This window comes from Bufo bufo, chromosome 1 (genome assembly GCF_905171765.1).
Source record: "Bufo bufo chromosome 1, aBufBuf1.1, whole genome shotgun sequence".
Lineage (NCBI taxonomy): Eukaryota > Metazoa > Chordata > Amphibia > Anura > Bufonidae > Bufo > Bufo bufo.
The window spans coordinates 631,936,987-631,953,817 of NC_053389.1; the positions used below are offsets into that span (position 1 = coordinate 631,936,987).

Below are 16,831 nucleotides of genomic sequence, written 5' to 3' on the forward strand. Positions count from 1 at the left end.
AACGAACACAGGTGCACTCTGCAGTAATACTAAATCCTCAAACTGATTTTAAAATTGAGAGATTAGTCAACATGTCCCACGGTGTAGAACATGTCTAAGCCCGGACACCGCGACAAGGTTTCTCAAGTAGCCCGGGACCCTACACTCTCCAACCTGAGCCATATGGGCAATACCAGGAGCCAGTGGGCAAATTACAGGAGCATTGGGCCGACTCACAAACAACTCACCAGTTACCTCCAGCATGTGGCCATGCCTGCAATGGGAGGAGGGAGGAGTCTGTGAGTCCCACTCAAGACTTGCTGATATGTCCCAGGCCTCACAGGTGCACCTTAATGTGACCTGTAGATGGAAAACAGGCACATTTAAATAGGAGTTTATACACCTCCAGAAATCTATATATACAAACTAAGAAGACAGGTTGGCATTAGCAGGAGGTGCTTCAAACCCACATGCAGTTGTGCATATATATAGGGGAGCAGATCCTGCATTTGTGGCCCGTTGCTAATGGCAATCCCCAGCAAAATGCATACAATGGAGGATGCCCGCAGCGAACCACAAGTACCTTGTGTAGGATGTCTATTGTGGTACTTGTGGTTCGCTGCGGGCATCCTCCATTGTATGCATTTTGCTGGGGATTGCCATTAGCAACGGGCCACAAATGCAGGATCTGCTCCCCTATATATATGCACAACTGCATGTGGGTTTGAAGCACCTCCTGCTAATGCCAACCTGTCTTCTTAGTTTGTATATATAGATTTCTGGAGGTGTATAAACTCCTATTTAAATGTGCCTGTTTTCCATCTACAGGTCACATTAAGGTGCACCTGTGAGGCCTGGGACATATCAGCAAGTCTTGAGTGGGACTCACAGACTCCTCCCTCCTCCCATTGCAGGCATGGCCTCATGCTGGAGGTAACTGGTGAGTTGTTTGTGAGTCGGCCCAATGCTCCTGTAATTTGCCCACTGGCTCCTGGTATTGCCCATATGGCTCAGGTTGGAGAGTGTAGGGTCCCGGGCTACTTGAGAAACCTTGTCGCGGTGTCCGGGCTTAGACATGTTCTACACCGTGGGACATGTTGACTAATCTCTCAATTTTAAAATCAGTTTGAGGATTTAGTATTACTGCAGAGTGCACCTGTGTTCGTTATTGTTTTGTTATATTGTTATATTAATTATTACATCCGCACTTGTTACCTTGTGTAGGATGTCTATTGTGGTACTTGTGGTTCGCTGCGGGCATCCTCCATTGTATGCATTTTGCTGGGGATTGCCATTAGCAACGGGCCACAAATGCAGGATCTGCTCCCCTATATATATGCACAACTGCATGTGGGTTTGAAGCACCTCCTGCTAATGCCAACCTGTCTTCTTAGTCTGTATATATAGATTTCTGGAGGTGTATAAACTCCTATTTAAATGTGCCTGTTTTCCATCTACAGGTCACATTAAGGTGCACCTGTGAGGCCTGGGACATATCAGCAAGTCTTGAGTGGGACTCACAGACTCCTCCCTCCTCCCATTGCAGGCATGGCCACATGCTGGAGGTAACTGGTGAGTTGTTTGTGAGTCGGCCCAATGCTCCTGTAATTTGCCCACTGGCTCCTGGTATTGCCCATATGGCTCAGGTTGGAGAGTGTAGGGTCCCGGGCTACTTGAGAAACCTTGTCGCGGTGTCCGGGCTTAAACATGTTCTACACCGTGGGACATGTTGACTAATCTCTCAATTTTAAAATCAGTTTGAGGATTTAGTATTACTGCAGAGTGCACCTGTGTTCGTTATTGTTTTGTTATATTGTTATATTAATTATTACATCCGCACTTGTTACCTTGTGTAGGATGTCTATTGTGGTACTTGTGGTTCGCTGCGGGCATCCTCCATTGTATGCATTTTGCTGGGGATTGCCATTAGCAACGGGCCACAAATGCAGGATCTGCTCCCCTATATATATGCACAACTGCATGTGGGTTTGAAGCACCTCCTGCTAATGCCAACCTGTCTTCTTAGTCTGTATATATAGATTTCTGGAGGTGTATAAACTCCTATTTAAATGTGCCTGTTTTCCATCTACAGGTCACATTAAGGTGCACCTGTGAGGCCTGGGACATATCAGCAAGTCTTGAGTGGGACTCACAGACTCCTCCCTCCTCCCATTGCAGGCATGGCCACATGCTGGAGGTAACTGGTGAGTTGTTTGTGAGTCGGCCCAATGCTCCTGTAATTTGCCCACTGGCTCCTGGTATTGCCCATATGGCTCAGGTTGGAGAGTGTAGGGTCCCGGGCTACTTGAGAAACCTTGTCGCGGTGTCCGGGCTTAGACATGTTCTACACCGTGGGACATGTTGACTAATCTCTCAATTTTAAAATCAGTTTGAGGATTTAGTATTACTGCAGAGTGCACCTGTGTTCGTTATTGTTTTGTTATAACGTACAGTACAGACCAAAAGTTTGGACACACCTTCTCATTCAAAGAGTTTTCTTTATTTTCATGACTATGAAAATTGTAGATTCACACTGAAGGCATCAAAACTATGAATTGACACATGTGGAATTATATACATAACAAACAAGTGTGAAACAACTGAAAATATGTCATATTCTAGGTTCTTCAAAGTAGCCACCTTTTGCTTTGATTACTGCTTTGCACACTCTTGGCATTCTCTTGATGAGCTTCAAGAGGTAGTCCCCTGAAATGGTTTTCACTTCACAGGTGTGCCCTGTCAGGTTTAATAAGTGGGATTTCTTGCCTTATAAATGGGGTTGGGACCATCAGTTGCGTTGAGAAGTCAGGTGGATACACAGCTGATAGTCCTACTGAATAGACTGTTAGAATTTGTATTATGGCAAGAAAAAAGCAGCTTAGTAAAGAAAAACGAGTGGCCATCATTACTTTAAGAAATGAAGGTCAGTCAGTCAGCCGAAAAATTTGCAAAACTTTGAAAGTAAGGGCTATTTGACCATGAAGGAGAGTGATGGGGTGCTGTGCCAGATGACCTGGCCTCCACAGTCACCGGACCTGAACCCAATCGAGATGGTTTGGGCTGAGCGTGAAGGCAAAAGGGCCAACAAGTGCTAAGCATCTCTGGGAACTCCTTCAAGACTGTTGGAAGACCATTTCAGGGGACTACCTCTTGAAGCTCATCAAGAGAATGCCAAGAGTGTGCAAAGCAGTAATCAAAGCAAAAGGTGGCTACTTTGAAGAACCTAGAATATGACATATTTTCAGTTGTTTCACACTTGTTTGTTATATATATAATTCCACATGCGTTAGTTCATAGTTTTGATGTCTTCATAGTCATGAAAATAAAGAAAACTCTTTGAATGAGAAGGTGTGTCCAAACTTTTGGTCTGTACTGTATATGATTAAAATTGTGATTTTAGGGGTTTCTTTCTGCTGGAACTTAGATATACTTTTCATACCCCATTATATTCATGTCAATTGATTTAGCTGGAACTCAGAAAAATAATACTCTCGAGTAGTTGGTCTACATATACTGAACAGAAATCCACAGCAACAGGCAAATGCATGCTTACCTCCATTCCTAAAAGTTTGAGGGCTTTTGGCTGTGGACAACAACAGAGAATTATGAATTCATGGATTCTTCTTGTTCTCCTAATATATATATTATAATAGACAATGCAGAATTAAATACATAGCTCTTTGAACATTGTAATCCCTTTTTTCTAAAACTAACAGCTTCCAAAATTGATGGTTGGGTGGTCCACATCGGCTTCCGTTATAGCTTTCCTGTCAACAGGATTTTTTTTCCATCCAAGATAATGGAAACCAGATGGAACCATTATTTTTGGCCATAGAACTTTATTTTGATGGACCAAAATAGAATGCCTCTAAAGGTTTCTGTTTTGAATTCCATTTCTCAATTCCGTTATAAGCATGTTATAACAGAAAGCTATAACGGAATTGAAAACACCGATGTGAACCCCCTTTCCCCCCTACACTGCTACATTTCTAAATAACTAATCTGGAATTCCAAATAAAGTCTATTACCCTCTTTGGTCCAAATAAGTTGTTGTAGAGGGTCCTGAAGGTTTTTCTAGTGTAATGACAACGATAAGCCCCACCCATGAGGTACTCCAGCACAAGGCCAATGTCAATTAAACTGACATGATAATCTGGTGGAAGGTTACCCTGTTCAGAAAAAAAAGTTAAAAGAATATATATATATATATATTTATTTATATTTATAAAACATATTTATGAAAGTTATTACCACTGGTCATAAGAGCTGTTGTAACAAAGCATTAGTCTTAAAATGTAGTTTTGTTGTTCAGTCTAGATTATACAATAAGGCTATCACCCACTTGCCTGTCCGAGCTCCAGCACTGCAGTCTGGGGCTCGAACACTGCAGTGTGGTGCCAGACGTGCTGTCATGCCAAGCCCCTTTAGGCTACGCCTTTCTCAATGGTGTGTAGACCACGCCCCTCGTGAGCACCCCCTTTGGTCACGCCCCCTGATGATGTCACACCCGAGCCACGCTCCCGGTGATGTCAGCGCTCAGGTGATTAGCTGCCTATTTAAGGCAGCCACTTGCAATCATCTTTGCCAGTTATAGGTTTTCCTTGGTGTGCTCTGCTGCCTGTGTGTTAATTGAACTGTTGCTTTTGGACTTGACTTCGGCTATACCTAGACCTCTCTCTTCTTAGTGATTCTGTTATACGCCTATCTAGGCGAATAGCCAAAGACATCGCTTCTTCGAAGGGAACCTGGGGTGGGATAATTAACTAACAGATCTTTAGTTTGTCAGACATACCCAGCCTGAACTGAGACCTCAGTGCTGGATCATGCCACCCGGAGGCAGTACACCATTTGCGGAACTCTTCACAAAACTCCTCCACAGGTCGCTTTTCTTGAGTAAGGGACAGAAGCTGACTCTCAGCATAAGCCGTCCTATCCGGCTCATCATATAACAAGCTCAGAGATGAAAAAAAAAACAATCAACAGAACATAATTCAGGGGAGTTAGGTGCCAGGAAAAATGGCCGCTCTTGAGGATCTCCCTGTAGCAAGGACATAATAATGTCCACCCTCTGAACTTCCAACCTAGAAGAGTGAGGCCTAAGGTGAAAGTACAGCTTACGACTCTCACGAAATGTAACAACGTTTTTACGATTCCCAGAGAACCTATCAGGAAGCTGAATTTTAGGTTCAACTGACATAAGAGCAGAGAGAGTAGGGGACTGAGACTCCTGCTGATAAACCATCTGCACTAAGTCTTAGACTAGCTGGACAACACCCTCCATCTTGTTGGATAGTCCTAGCATGGGATCCATAGCAAGAGCACCTCCGGGTGGAGGGGAAGACTTTTAAGGCCAGTTATACTGTCACGACCGTAGGCAGGGACACGCATTCACACAGTGAGCCCTAACTTGAACCCGGCCCTCTGACCCTGCCTACTTGCAGAACAAGTCCTAGGCGACAAGTCCACAACTGGTCGACGGTCCCTATACTGGTAAGTGCAGAGATACAATCCAAGTGCCCGCGGAAACCGCAGGTACCTGTTCACACACAGGACCAGACAAACAAACACCAAGGGAAGTCAAACCAGGAGATCAATACCAACACAATCACTAAGCAAAAGGAGGAAGCAATATCAAGCCAAGGGTCAATACCGGACAGGAAGAAAGTACAGAATCGCTAAGCAGAGAGAGAGGTCTAGGTATAGCCGAAGTCAAGTCCCAAAGCAACAGTTCAATTAACACACAGGCAGCAGAGCGCAGCAAGGAAAACCTATAACTGGCTAAGATGATTGCCAGTAGGTGCCTTAAATAGGGAGCTAATCACCTGAGCGCTGACATCACCGGGGGACGTGGCTCAGGGGTGACATCATCAGGGGGCATAATCAAAGCGGGTGTTCGAGAGGGGGTGTGGCCTACACACCATCGAGAGGGGCGTGGCCTGAATGCCATCAAGAGGGCGTGACCTAAACACCGAGTCACCAAGGGGCTTGGCATGACAGCGCTGCAGTGTCCGAGCCCCAGACTGCAGCGCTGGAGCTCGGACAGGCAAGTTGGTGACAAAGGCGTTAAACACTTCACTTATAAACCTTATGTTTTGTTATGTGGGTGAATGCAGATTACTACAGCCCTTGTGTCTATAATGTCTTCTTATGTTGTTGGGGTCCCCACACACTCATATATCGCACAGCACTTCTGGTCCTACAGTAGCTGCCAGAGAAGTCGTTTTCCCTTGAGTTGTTTTTAATGGTGCAGATGGTTGGATGGAACCAGCAGCTGGGTTTTTGTCTTACTGTCAGAAGTTTTTTTTTAGAAATGTCCTTACTACTTTATTGAATGCAGTATAGTATTTGTGTAGTATTCATGACCCTACCACTAACATTATTAATGTATGTATTGTAATGCTTTTGAAGGTTTCCAGAACTGAAGATATGTAGAAGGCTGCAGTGATCATCATGGCAAGGTACTTTTTGGCACTTCCGGTCAGTTATCCCATTGAGAAACATTTATCTGCAACAGTTGTTTATAGAGATTGTATTCATATGCAGATAGGATTTATTGTACTAATACAACTCAGTCTCTTACTGCCTATTTTTCATCAATACTAACAACTATCTGATATTCTCAATGATGTTTGAGTTAGAATGAAAAGAGATTCACCTCCATGTTAACCCATCCGAATCCCCTAGTGATTCTCTGCATGGCAATGAAGCGATGGTGATGGATGATGGAAAGCAATTGGTACATGGGCAATGAAAAACATATAAAAATTAATGCACAAAAAGCAATGTATCATGATGGTAAATGAAAATATGTCCCTCTATCCTGCATGTTCATACATACTCCAGCTGTCACAGGCAACATGAAGAAGCCACTTTCTAAGGGCGGTTTGACACATGGCTTAAAAAACCCTTAGTTTTTGGGGCAGTTTTTCATGCAGCTTTTTCAGCCAAAACAAAAAGTAGATTCAAAAGGTAGAGAAATATAAAGGAAGGATGTATACTTTTCCATCTTGCTGCATCCACTCCTGGCTTTGGTGCAGACAAAAATTGCCACAAAAACTGCATGATTTTCCAAGACAAGCAATGTGTGAAGCCACCCTATAGCTTACGTTTTCTGCTTCTAAGAATAGGCAGCACAGTTTATAAGCAGTTACAGCAGTGTACCAGCCAGATAAAAAACCCAAGAAATAGAAAGAAGTAGACTTCATAAATCTCACAGCCATCCAAAGGTTGCTTTTGTTCGATGTTATAACAATGGGGTATTTAATGAACTTTTTTCATGGCTTAGCATATCAAATGTCCAGTGATGTATGTTCAGAAAATTATGTTAAGCCAATTCCCACGTATGTACATCACTGGTAGCAGTTAGAAAATAACCAAATTTTCTAATAGCAGTTTATTGTATATAGTCGTCAAGATTTTTGGATGTAATATAGTTTACCTTCTTTACATCTCTTACAAGGTAATGCAGCGTATTTGGAGGGCCTAATCTCTGAAACAGAAAATAATTGCCAGTTAATACAAGTTTATATGCATTTGTATAACACAACTTGTAGAACTTTCTAATCCCTATTTCTTTTTTTAGATTGACCATGTACCATTCATTCCATTTGCCTAATACTAAATCCAGGCTGTTTGGTATCCATAGTATTTCCTTCACCGAATGCATTTTATACACATTTGGATGGTGGATCTGTAACAGATGCCATCAAAACTTTTTTTTCCATTTTAGAGTACTTACAGTATTGTACAGTTCTTCTAGACGAGGAATGGTGAGAAACCTTTGCATGTTGACTCCATTCTCAATGAGAAGCTTTACAAAGTCCACCCGATCTAGAACCAGTGCATCCATCATAGCTTGTTCTAGAGAGTTAACCTTTTCAAAAAAATGCGTTACATATCATCCAAGTTATTCATTTTATATAGCAAAAAATATATATGAAATGCACTGAATTACACTTGAATCAGGGCAAAAATAAGGTAAATGAGGTATAATGTACATTATGTGTTGCCTTTGTGTATGTAGTAGTAGTTAAAGCAGCAGCATGAGTATTTTAAACAGAGAAGAATAGTATACTCATTTTACATTATGATCTGTGAAGAATGGAATGCAAATCTTATCAACAAACTCCATCATTTATACCATTCTTATGCACAAAAACAATGTACTTACTTATCATTTTGTATATATAGTTTATGCATCATGGTTGGATGCTCTCATGGCTGTTGTGGATAATAATACATGTTTTTATTGTGCCAAATTTAACAAAAGAGGGGGTTCCAATATTTAAATATTTTAACGTTGCATGCCACGTCAACAGAGTTTCAAATGCCATATTCAACACAGAGTATGCCATGTTGATGAATGTAGTGCAGCTGCTGAGCTATAACAGGGCTTCCTGTCCTTTGACAGAATCTTGCCTGTCCCAGTGGTTGGATGCACGCCAATGTGAACAGGGCATAAGGGTTTCTCATGGAAAATCTCTTTTAAAATCCATTATAATGCAAAGATTACAGCTTTTTAGGTCTCAGATACATATTGTGACCTTAATTTTATTATGCCATGATAAAAGGGAAGTATGTGTGCCTGAAACAGATAAGCTAAGATCTCTGCATTATGACAGATTTTGTTGACGTTTTTGTAATAATGTCTAAAAAATGTTTAACCATGAAGGAGTGGTGATAGAGGTATCCATATATCAAAATTATTTTTAGGAGAAGGCAACCCCTCCCTTTACATTCCAGTATTAGGTCATAACCTCATCCATGTCTCCTGCCCAAAGTCAGGTCAGCAGATTGTAGCCATGAAATAAGTAAGATGGAACCACTTCACTGAGACCAGAAACCCCTATCATAAAATGTGAAGATACACAAATCTTACACAGACCAGAACCGTTAGAGGGGTCAGGAAAAGGCTAAGGTCCTCTCCAGCCAAGGTCACACATGAAACCCCTATTTTGCGATATACATCAAAGAAATACGTGGCCTAATCCATATTTGGGCCAAGTGCCTCCTCCTGAGAACTCAGGCCATGTATATGCGTCTACGGTATCAAAAATCAAATTGATCCCAGCTCAGTAACATATAACAGATAACTCCAGTCATCCTTCTATTACCTCCACCATGTTTGGTACACACGTGTGCGAGATATTAGGACAGAGTGGATGTAGGTCATATAAAGTTGCTAGAATGCATGCCCGAAAATATATTTTAATGCAAAGATTTTGAGGAAGACCTGATGGGCAGCAGAGGTTGTAAAAACTGTCGTAAAAAAAGGTAATTACCATATTTACTGGCTTCCTCTTAACATGTATGAAGGATATCAACCTGTTATTTCTTTGGGGATCACTAGCTTGATGGACTGACTGATATTTCTGCTTCCCCAGGCAACTGGACGTATCATATAAAACATATAAAATTCTGTTTTCATCCCATTTTATTTTTCAAACTGTTATTTTGCACTATATGTATGTAAGAGATCTATTGATTAAATCTGTGCAGTTTGTATTGTGAGAGCAGATAAAGCAATACCCAGTTCAGAAGCTCAATCTTCCTGGGATCTGTCTCCTCCTCTGGTTCCTCTTTTCCTTTGCCTTTCTTTTTGCCTTTGCCTTTGCCTCTGGGTGCCTTAGTTTGGGGAACAGGTGATCGTTTTTCTTTATCTAGATTGGACCCATCAGCTGTTGTAAGGCTTCCTAAAGGCTTCATAATGGAATACAAAATATATAAAATCAAACTTGAAAATATTCTTACGAAATGAAGGAGAAATGAAGGAGTTAAAGGGGTTGTTTTATGGAGACATTCAAGTAAATAGAACTGGGAATGCAGTACATTTCCTGACTGTTACATACAGTGGTACTTGAAAGTTTGTGAATCCTTCAAAATATTCTATTTTTCTGCATAAATTCGACCTAAAAATATATCAGATTTTCATACAAGTCCTAAGAGTGATAAATAGAGATGAGCTAATTTCTAAAAAATTTGGCGGGTTTGCAGAATTTTTCGAAAAAATTTGGTTCGATCAGAATTTAGGGGGGACAAAACTGACCAAATAACTCAAGTGTGGACTCAGCCTTAAAGGTCAATGTTAGCGTCAAGAAGAAACGCACTCCTTTTACACCGTTGGCAGCTGATGCCACATAGATGTTTACAGAATCTGTTCTATTAATCGCTTATACAAGTAGAGCCCCCCCGACAGAGTGGAGAGGGTGTCAGCAGTAAGTTTGTGTTGATGTCACTGATTATTTTGCCCTTTCTCTGATCCGTCAGAACAATAACCCCCAAAAAACAGATCCTATCTGTGGAGCATCCGCCTTCACTCGGTCAGCATTTGGTCAGTAATCCATCAGTACTGCTAAAACAACAAAAAAAACAGGAGTGGATCCAGAACAGAGATGACACGTGAATGGAATATTTGCATGTCTTCTGTTTTTTGTACCCACTCCTGCTTTTGGCTACCAAATCATAAGCCAATTCTGATGAAAAATAGGGACCATGTCATGCAGGCCTTACAGCTGTTACATAGACAGGATCCGCTGTGCGTCTCATTTTTACTTCTTTCTGCCAGATCAGAAGAAGGGTCAAATAAGTTGATGATTTCAGCCAGGTTGAAAGGCAAAATAGTGGCCCAGTCATAAACTGGGGAGGGTGGGAACAGCATGAGAAGTCCACAGAGTGGTGAGGTGAAATCAATATGAGAAGACCACATAGTGGCCCAATGACAGCGTCTGGAGGTGGCAGAAGCATCAGGAGGAGGCCACAAAGTGGCACAATGACAGTGTGGAGGTTACAGCAGCATCAGGAGCCCACAGAGTGGCAAAATGACAGTGTGAAGGTGGCAGAGGAGGCCACAGGGTGGCACAGTGACAGTGTTGAGGTGGCAGCAGCATGAGGAGACCACAGAGTGGCACAATGACAGAGTGTGGAGGTGGAAGCAGCAGCAGCATAAGGAGGAGGCCACAGGGTGGCACAATGACAGACCACAGAGTGGCAAGGTGACATAGTGTGGAGGTGGCAGCAGCATCAGGAGACCACAGAGTGACCCGGAGTGGAGAGGTGGGTGGCAATACCAGTACCAGCTGAGGGTGGTGGGTAAAAGAAGGAGCACTTGGAGTGTGGAGGTGGCAGCAGCAGAATCAGGAGGAGTCCACAGGGTGGCACAATGACAGTGTGGAGGTGGCAGTAGCAGCATCAGGAGGCCTCAGAGTGGCACCATGACAGAGTGTAAAAATGGCGGCAGCATCAGCATCAGGAGGAGGCCACAGGGTAGCACAATGTCAATTTGGAGGTGGCAGCATCAGCATCAGGAGGCTACATAGTGGCACAATGACAGAGTGTGGAGGTGGCAGCAGCATCAGGAGGAGGCCACAAGGTGGCACAATGATAGTGTGGAGGTGGCAGCATCATCAGGAGAACAGAGAGTGGCAAGGTGACATAGTGTGGAGGTGGCAGCAGCATCAGGAGACCACAGAGTGACTCAGTGACAGAGTGGAGAGGTGGGTGGCAATATCAGTACCAGCTGAAGATGGTGGGTGAAAGAAGGAGCACTTGGCATCAGATATGTGGCATTAGTCAGGTGACCGCATCAGAATAGTAGCTTAGGCAGGTAGCCAGAAGAAACCGGTCTCTTTTGTCAAAGTGTTTGTGTGGCAACATGGATGATCTAGTCTGATGCATGAGGCATTGGTGGGAGCAAATCCTGGCTGATCCACACCTGATTCTTTTTGACAAAGGTCAGTCTCTCTACATTTTGGGTGGACAGGCAAGTTCTTCTTGGGGTAACTATGGCTCCCGCCGCACTAAACACCCGCTCTGATGCCACACTACTGGCCGGGCAGGACAGGTTTTCCAGGGCAAACTCTGCCAGTTGCGGCCACAAATTAAGTTTGGCTGCCCAGTAGTCCAGCGGATCTTCAATGTGGGGTGGCAGGGTGCTGTCCAAGTATGCCACCACCTGCTGGTTCAGGTCCTGCTCCAGGTCTAGGTGCTGCTGCAAGTGAGTAGTTTATTCACTAGACGGGTGAATAAAGCTGCTCATCAGCGACTCTAGACTCAAGTTGCTGCTAATTGAGCTGGAACTGATCCTACCCCCCCACCCTGCCACAGCAGCCATGGGAGAGGAACGTGAGCACAGAGGGCTCCCCCAGTCAGACCTGCGAGAGGATGGACAATGGCACAGATAGGCAGCGGCCAACTGACTACATAGGATTTCTCTATAGTAGTTCAGTTTGTCCTCCCTCTCAGCGAGTGTGAAAAAGGCCCACATTTTGGACCATTAGCGAGGGTTCAACAAGGGGGAGAGCAAGAAGTAATCCCTCTGCCGAATGGTGACAATTCAGCTGTCACTACGCAAGCAAGTGAGCATGCATCGGGCCATTTGTGCAAGTGACTCGGAGGGACTCCCTGCCTCCATCTCCACTGCATACTGCCACGGTGTGTCTGCCTCGTCTTCCTCATCGCCCTGTAGCTCCTCTGGCTGCTCCTGCTCCTCCTCTCCTGTCACCTGTGTAGAAAAAACACTAATTTCGCTATACAATGCTTGTTCTCCAATGTCCTCCTCCTCCAGTTCATCCCCCACAAGTTTCATGTGGCCATGAGATCTAGGCGCCACGTCTCTAGTTCCCTGACCAGCCAGATTTACCAGCATCTGTTGCAGGACATGAAGCAGTGGAATGACGTTGTTCATCCCGTAGTCCTGGCGACTGACAAATAACGTGGCCTCCTCAAAGGGCCTGAGCAAACGGCAGGTGTCACACATGAGCTGCCACTGGCTGACATCGAAGTTACACAGGGGAGTACTCCTGTCCGCTTGGATCATCAAGAACTCGTTTATGGCCTTTCTCTGTTCGTATAGTCAGTCCAACATATGGAAGGTGGAATTCCAACTGGTGGAAACATTGCATATTAACCTATGTTGGAGGATGCCGTTCTGCCGCTGCAGCTCAAGGAGGGTGTGCTTTGCGATGTACGAGTGGCTGAAGTGCATGCAAAGTTTCCTGGCCATTTTTAGGATGTCTTGCATATGGGTGAAAGACTTCAGGAACCACTTGACAACCAGATTGAACATGTGTACCATGCAGGGCGCATGGCTCAGCCCTCCTTGACGCAGTGCCAACCCCATGTTCCTCCCTTTGTCGGTCACCATGGTTCCGATTTTGAGTTTTCGCGGAGAAAGCCAGGATTTCGATTTATTGATGAAGGATACGGAACAGTTCCTCCCCTGTGTGACTCAGTTCGCCCAGGCAAACGAGGTGCAGAACAGCGTGACACCGCCGTGCCCTGCACATGTGGTATGCTGGAGGGGCACTGTGAATTGTCCCTGCAGTGGAGGCTGATTACACAGTGGAGGATGAGGAGGTGGACATTGTCTCAGGACCAACGGCGTGAGAATGTGGAGGCGGAAGCGGCGTCATCTGGACAAGTTGCTAGTGTGGCCGTGCAGGAACCATATTCACCCAGTGGGCAGTAAAGGACATATATTGTCCCTGACCTTAGTTACAGCTGCACGCGTTGGCGCTGCCGTGCATTTTGGCAGACACCGACAGGCTCAAGGACTGGCCCACCTTCTGTTCTACGTGTGCAGGGCTGGTACTGCCTTTTTGGCAAAGAAATGACCGCTTGGGACTCTCCACCTCGGCTTGGCACAAGCCTTCATTTCTTGGATAGGAGCACATTCAGTTTCTGCGCCATTGGATGAGTGCACGCATACTGTTGTCTCTTGGCAAGCACTTCGGTGATCGATTGCTGATGGAATGACGAGGAGTAGGAGTAGCAGCAGATGATGGGAAGGACAGACAGCTCCCTTCGGCTGAAGTGGTGGAGCATTGACTGTCTAAAATCGGGTGTGTGCCAATGGGTGATGCAACGGTTACTGCGGGAGGCTGGACCACCACATCGGAGCCACGGTTCTCCCAGGCCACTTTATGGTGATGTTGCATATGTTTATGCAGGGCCGTGGTGCCAACATTGGCACCCTGGCCACACTTCACCTTCTGCCCGCAGATTCTACAAATGTCCATGTTCACCTCCTCTGGCGACTTAACAAAAAACTGCCACACCGCCGAGTAGGTGATTTTACCTCCAACACTCCTCACTGACTGACTGCTACCACCGATGCTTCCTGCGAAGCATGTGGTCTACCCCAGGCACGGTTGGCTCCCGAACTCCCACTGCTGTCACCCTGCTGACTCCCGGCCACGCTAGCTACTTGCCTGCTCCGCCGCTGCCTCAGGGGCAAACTGCCACCCTCTTCTCCCGATGATGATGAAGCCCCTAATACACCCGGCTCCCAAGTGCGATCAGCTACATCATCATCATCGAGTACTGTCTGCATGTCACTGATGTCCTCCTCAACCTGACCACTCGCAGCACCAGCTCCCGCGCCACTCTCCTCTTCACTACTTGCCCGCCTACCAGAGGAAGGTGGCAGATGTCTCCTCCACATCTTGGCTGGCCAGTAACTGCTGACGCTCCTCTAGTAGCTCGTCCTTGCAGTATAGTGGAACTGAGCCCACAGCATATAATACTTCTTGATAAATAAATGACCAATGACCAAGTCTATAATTTTTGACTCAATTGTTTGATTTGGTTATCTTTGTCTACTTTTAAGACTTGTGAAAATCTGATATAGTTTTGGATCAAATTTATGCAGAAATGCAGAAAATTCAGAAGGGTTCAAAAGGCTTTCAAGCACCACTGTAGTGAATGGAACAATGCTAGTTCAAGCACACAGTGTTTGGAGCTGTGCTGTTTCTGACACACTGTGGCTATCACCTGATTGGGGATGGATCAAGGAGATAGACCCCCTGTCGATATGATATGGATCAACTATCAGAAGGACAGGTCATCAATGTTAAATTCCAGGAATTCCCCCTTTGATATAAATAAGAGCTACAGTAAATATATCATTTTGTCTAGATGTTCTATTTGGACTTCTACTTTATCCTTGACATACAGTACAGTTTGAATTTTATAACAGAATACCCGTCAGCACTATGGTATATCATTTTTAAAGATATATCATTTTTAAAGATGTAGAAACTATTGTTGCATTTATCAATAACAGACAGAAATATTAAAGTGTGTGCGTAAGACAGTAAAAGATTACCCTATAGCATTACTCATATTCCCAATTTTTTTTCAGAACTATAAAGAAGATCTTACCGGCCACTGATGTCCAAATACAAAAATTTGGCTGCGTGCAATGTCAACTCTATTCCATGCTAATGCTAAACTAAGCTGATCTGGAGCAGAGGCGTTTGTTCCTGAAAATAATGTTGAAATATTAATATTGTTTGCAGGGGGCTACTGTGAAACAAGTCATATAATTTATTATTATCATTAATATCATTACACTTTCAAAAATTCATATTAGTCCATAACTAATGGCTAAACCTATGTTATAGAATATCTTTGCAATAAAGATATTTTAATTTTAATTGGTAACCTCCAACATCCGGCATACAGAAAATTGCAGCACGTAAGGTAAAAAGGTAATAACTGTTGATCTTGCATGGCATGATCTGTCTTCCACAACAGATTTGGATGAATAATGTTGTTCACATAAAAGACAGTCAGGTATAGAAAGTGGTAATTTTGTGTTTTCTCTCTTAGTCAATCCTAGATACCATGGAGCACCTGGTGTATTCACCCTATGCCTGTTGGATCACCATTTTCATGTGGTAAAGTACACTTTGTTAAAAAGTACCTCTCACCTTGAAAATGCAGATTAATCTGCAGGCAGCATGTTATACAGCAGGAGATGCCGAGCAGTTTGATATATAACTTTATGAGAAAAGATTTCAGTATAAGCTCTAATTTAAATATTTTAAGGAGTCATGAGGGCGATCCTATCACTAAGTAGGACCTCCAACATGACTCCTGACCAGAATGAGTACTGTTTTGAATCAATAAATTACATGTTTTTCTCAATCTTTTCCAATAAAGCTATATATCAATCTGCTCAGCGCCTCCTGCTCTATAGCATACTACCTGAAGACTGCACTACATTTTCATGGTAATAGGTTCCCTTTAATGTCATTATACTATACTATATGTGTAAATTAGAGGAGCATATATGGAAATAAAAAGGGTACTGAAGTGTAAAAAAATCATCCCACCTACTTAAAGGGGTTGTCCAGGATTAGAAGAAAACATGTATTGCTTTCTTCCCCAAAAAAAAGCACCACCCCATCCATGAGTTGTGTCTGGTACTGCAGCTCAGCTCCATTGGAGTCAATGGGGCAGAACAGCAACACCTCACACAACCTGTGCTGTTTTTGGAAGAAAGTAGCCATGTTTTTCTAATCCTGGACAACCCCTTTACGTTGTAGAGCCTAGGGTATTAGAATTTGCTGTAAGAATAAAAGAATTTACTGTAAGAATATATTAGTGTGTAAGGCTTGAATTCTTATACACAGTATCCACACAAGTTCCTTTTGTACCCAGTAATCTGAATATGAAAATAACATTGTTCCCTTAAACCCACTAGGAAATGTCTAGTGTCCGTCTTTTTCCTAGCCCTGTCTGTATAAGGCCTCATGCACACGACCGTTGTTGTGTTCCGTGTCCGTTGTTCCATTTTCCGTGATTTTCTGCGGACCTAATGACTTTCAATGGGTCCATTGAAAACTGGGATAATGCACCGTTTGTCATCCGCGTCCGTGATCCGTGTTTCCAGTCCGTCCAAAAAATATGACCTGTCCTATTTTTTCCACGGACAACGGTTCGCGGACCCATTCAAGTCAATGGGTCCATGAAAAAACACGGAGGCACACAAGATTGTCATCCGCGTCCGCGCGTCTGTGTTTTTTCCTATCATTTGCAAGGCAAACTTGACTTAGATTTTTTTTCACTT

General features: G+C 43.8%; 1 protein-coding gene across 1 annotated transcript in view; it reads right to left on the reverse strand.

Annotated features, from left to right (window-relative positions):
• The window catches only part of TRPM1 (transient receptor potential cation channel subfamily M member 1), a 131,882-nt gene that overhangs the window by 88,851 nt on the left and 26,200 nt on the right, over positions 1 to 16,831 (reverse strand). Inside the window, exons 9-15 of the mRNA XM_040413840.1 lie at positions 15,139 to 15,239; positions 9,508 to 9,678; positions 7,718 to 7,852; positions 7,418 to 7,468; positions 6,635 to 6,670; positions 4,008 to 4,148; positions 3,533 to 3,562 (exon numbers count right to left, since the gene is read on the reverse strand). Coding sequence (XP_040269774.1) covers positions 3,533 to 3,562; positions 4,008 to 4,148; positions 6,635 to 6,670; positions 7,418 to 7,468; positions 7,718 to 7,852; positions 9,508 to 9,678; positions 15,139 to 15,239 — 665 coding nt within the window. The remainder of the gene's footprint in view (positions 1 to 3,532; positions 3,563 to 4,007; positions 4,149 to 6,634; positions 6,671 to 7,417; positions 7,469 to 7,717; positions 7,853 to 9,507; positions 9,679 to 15,138; positions 15,240 to 16,831) is intronic.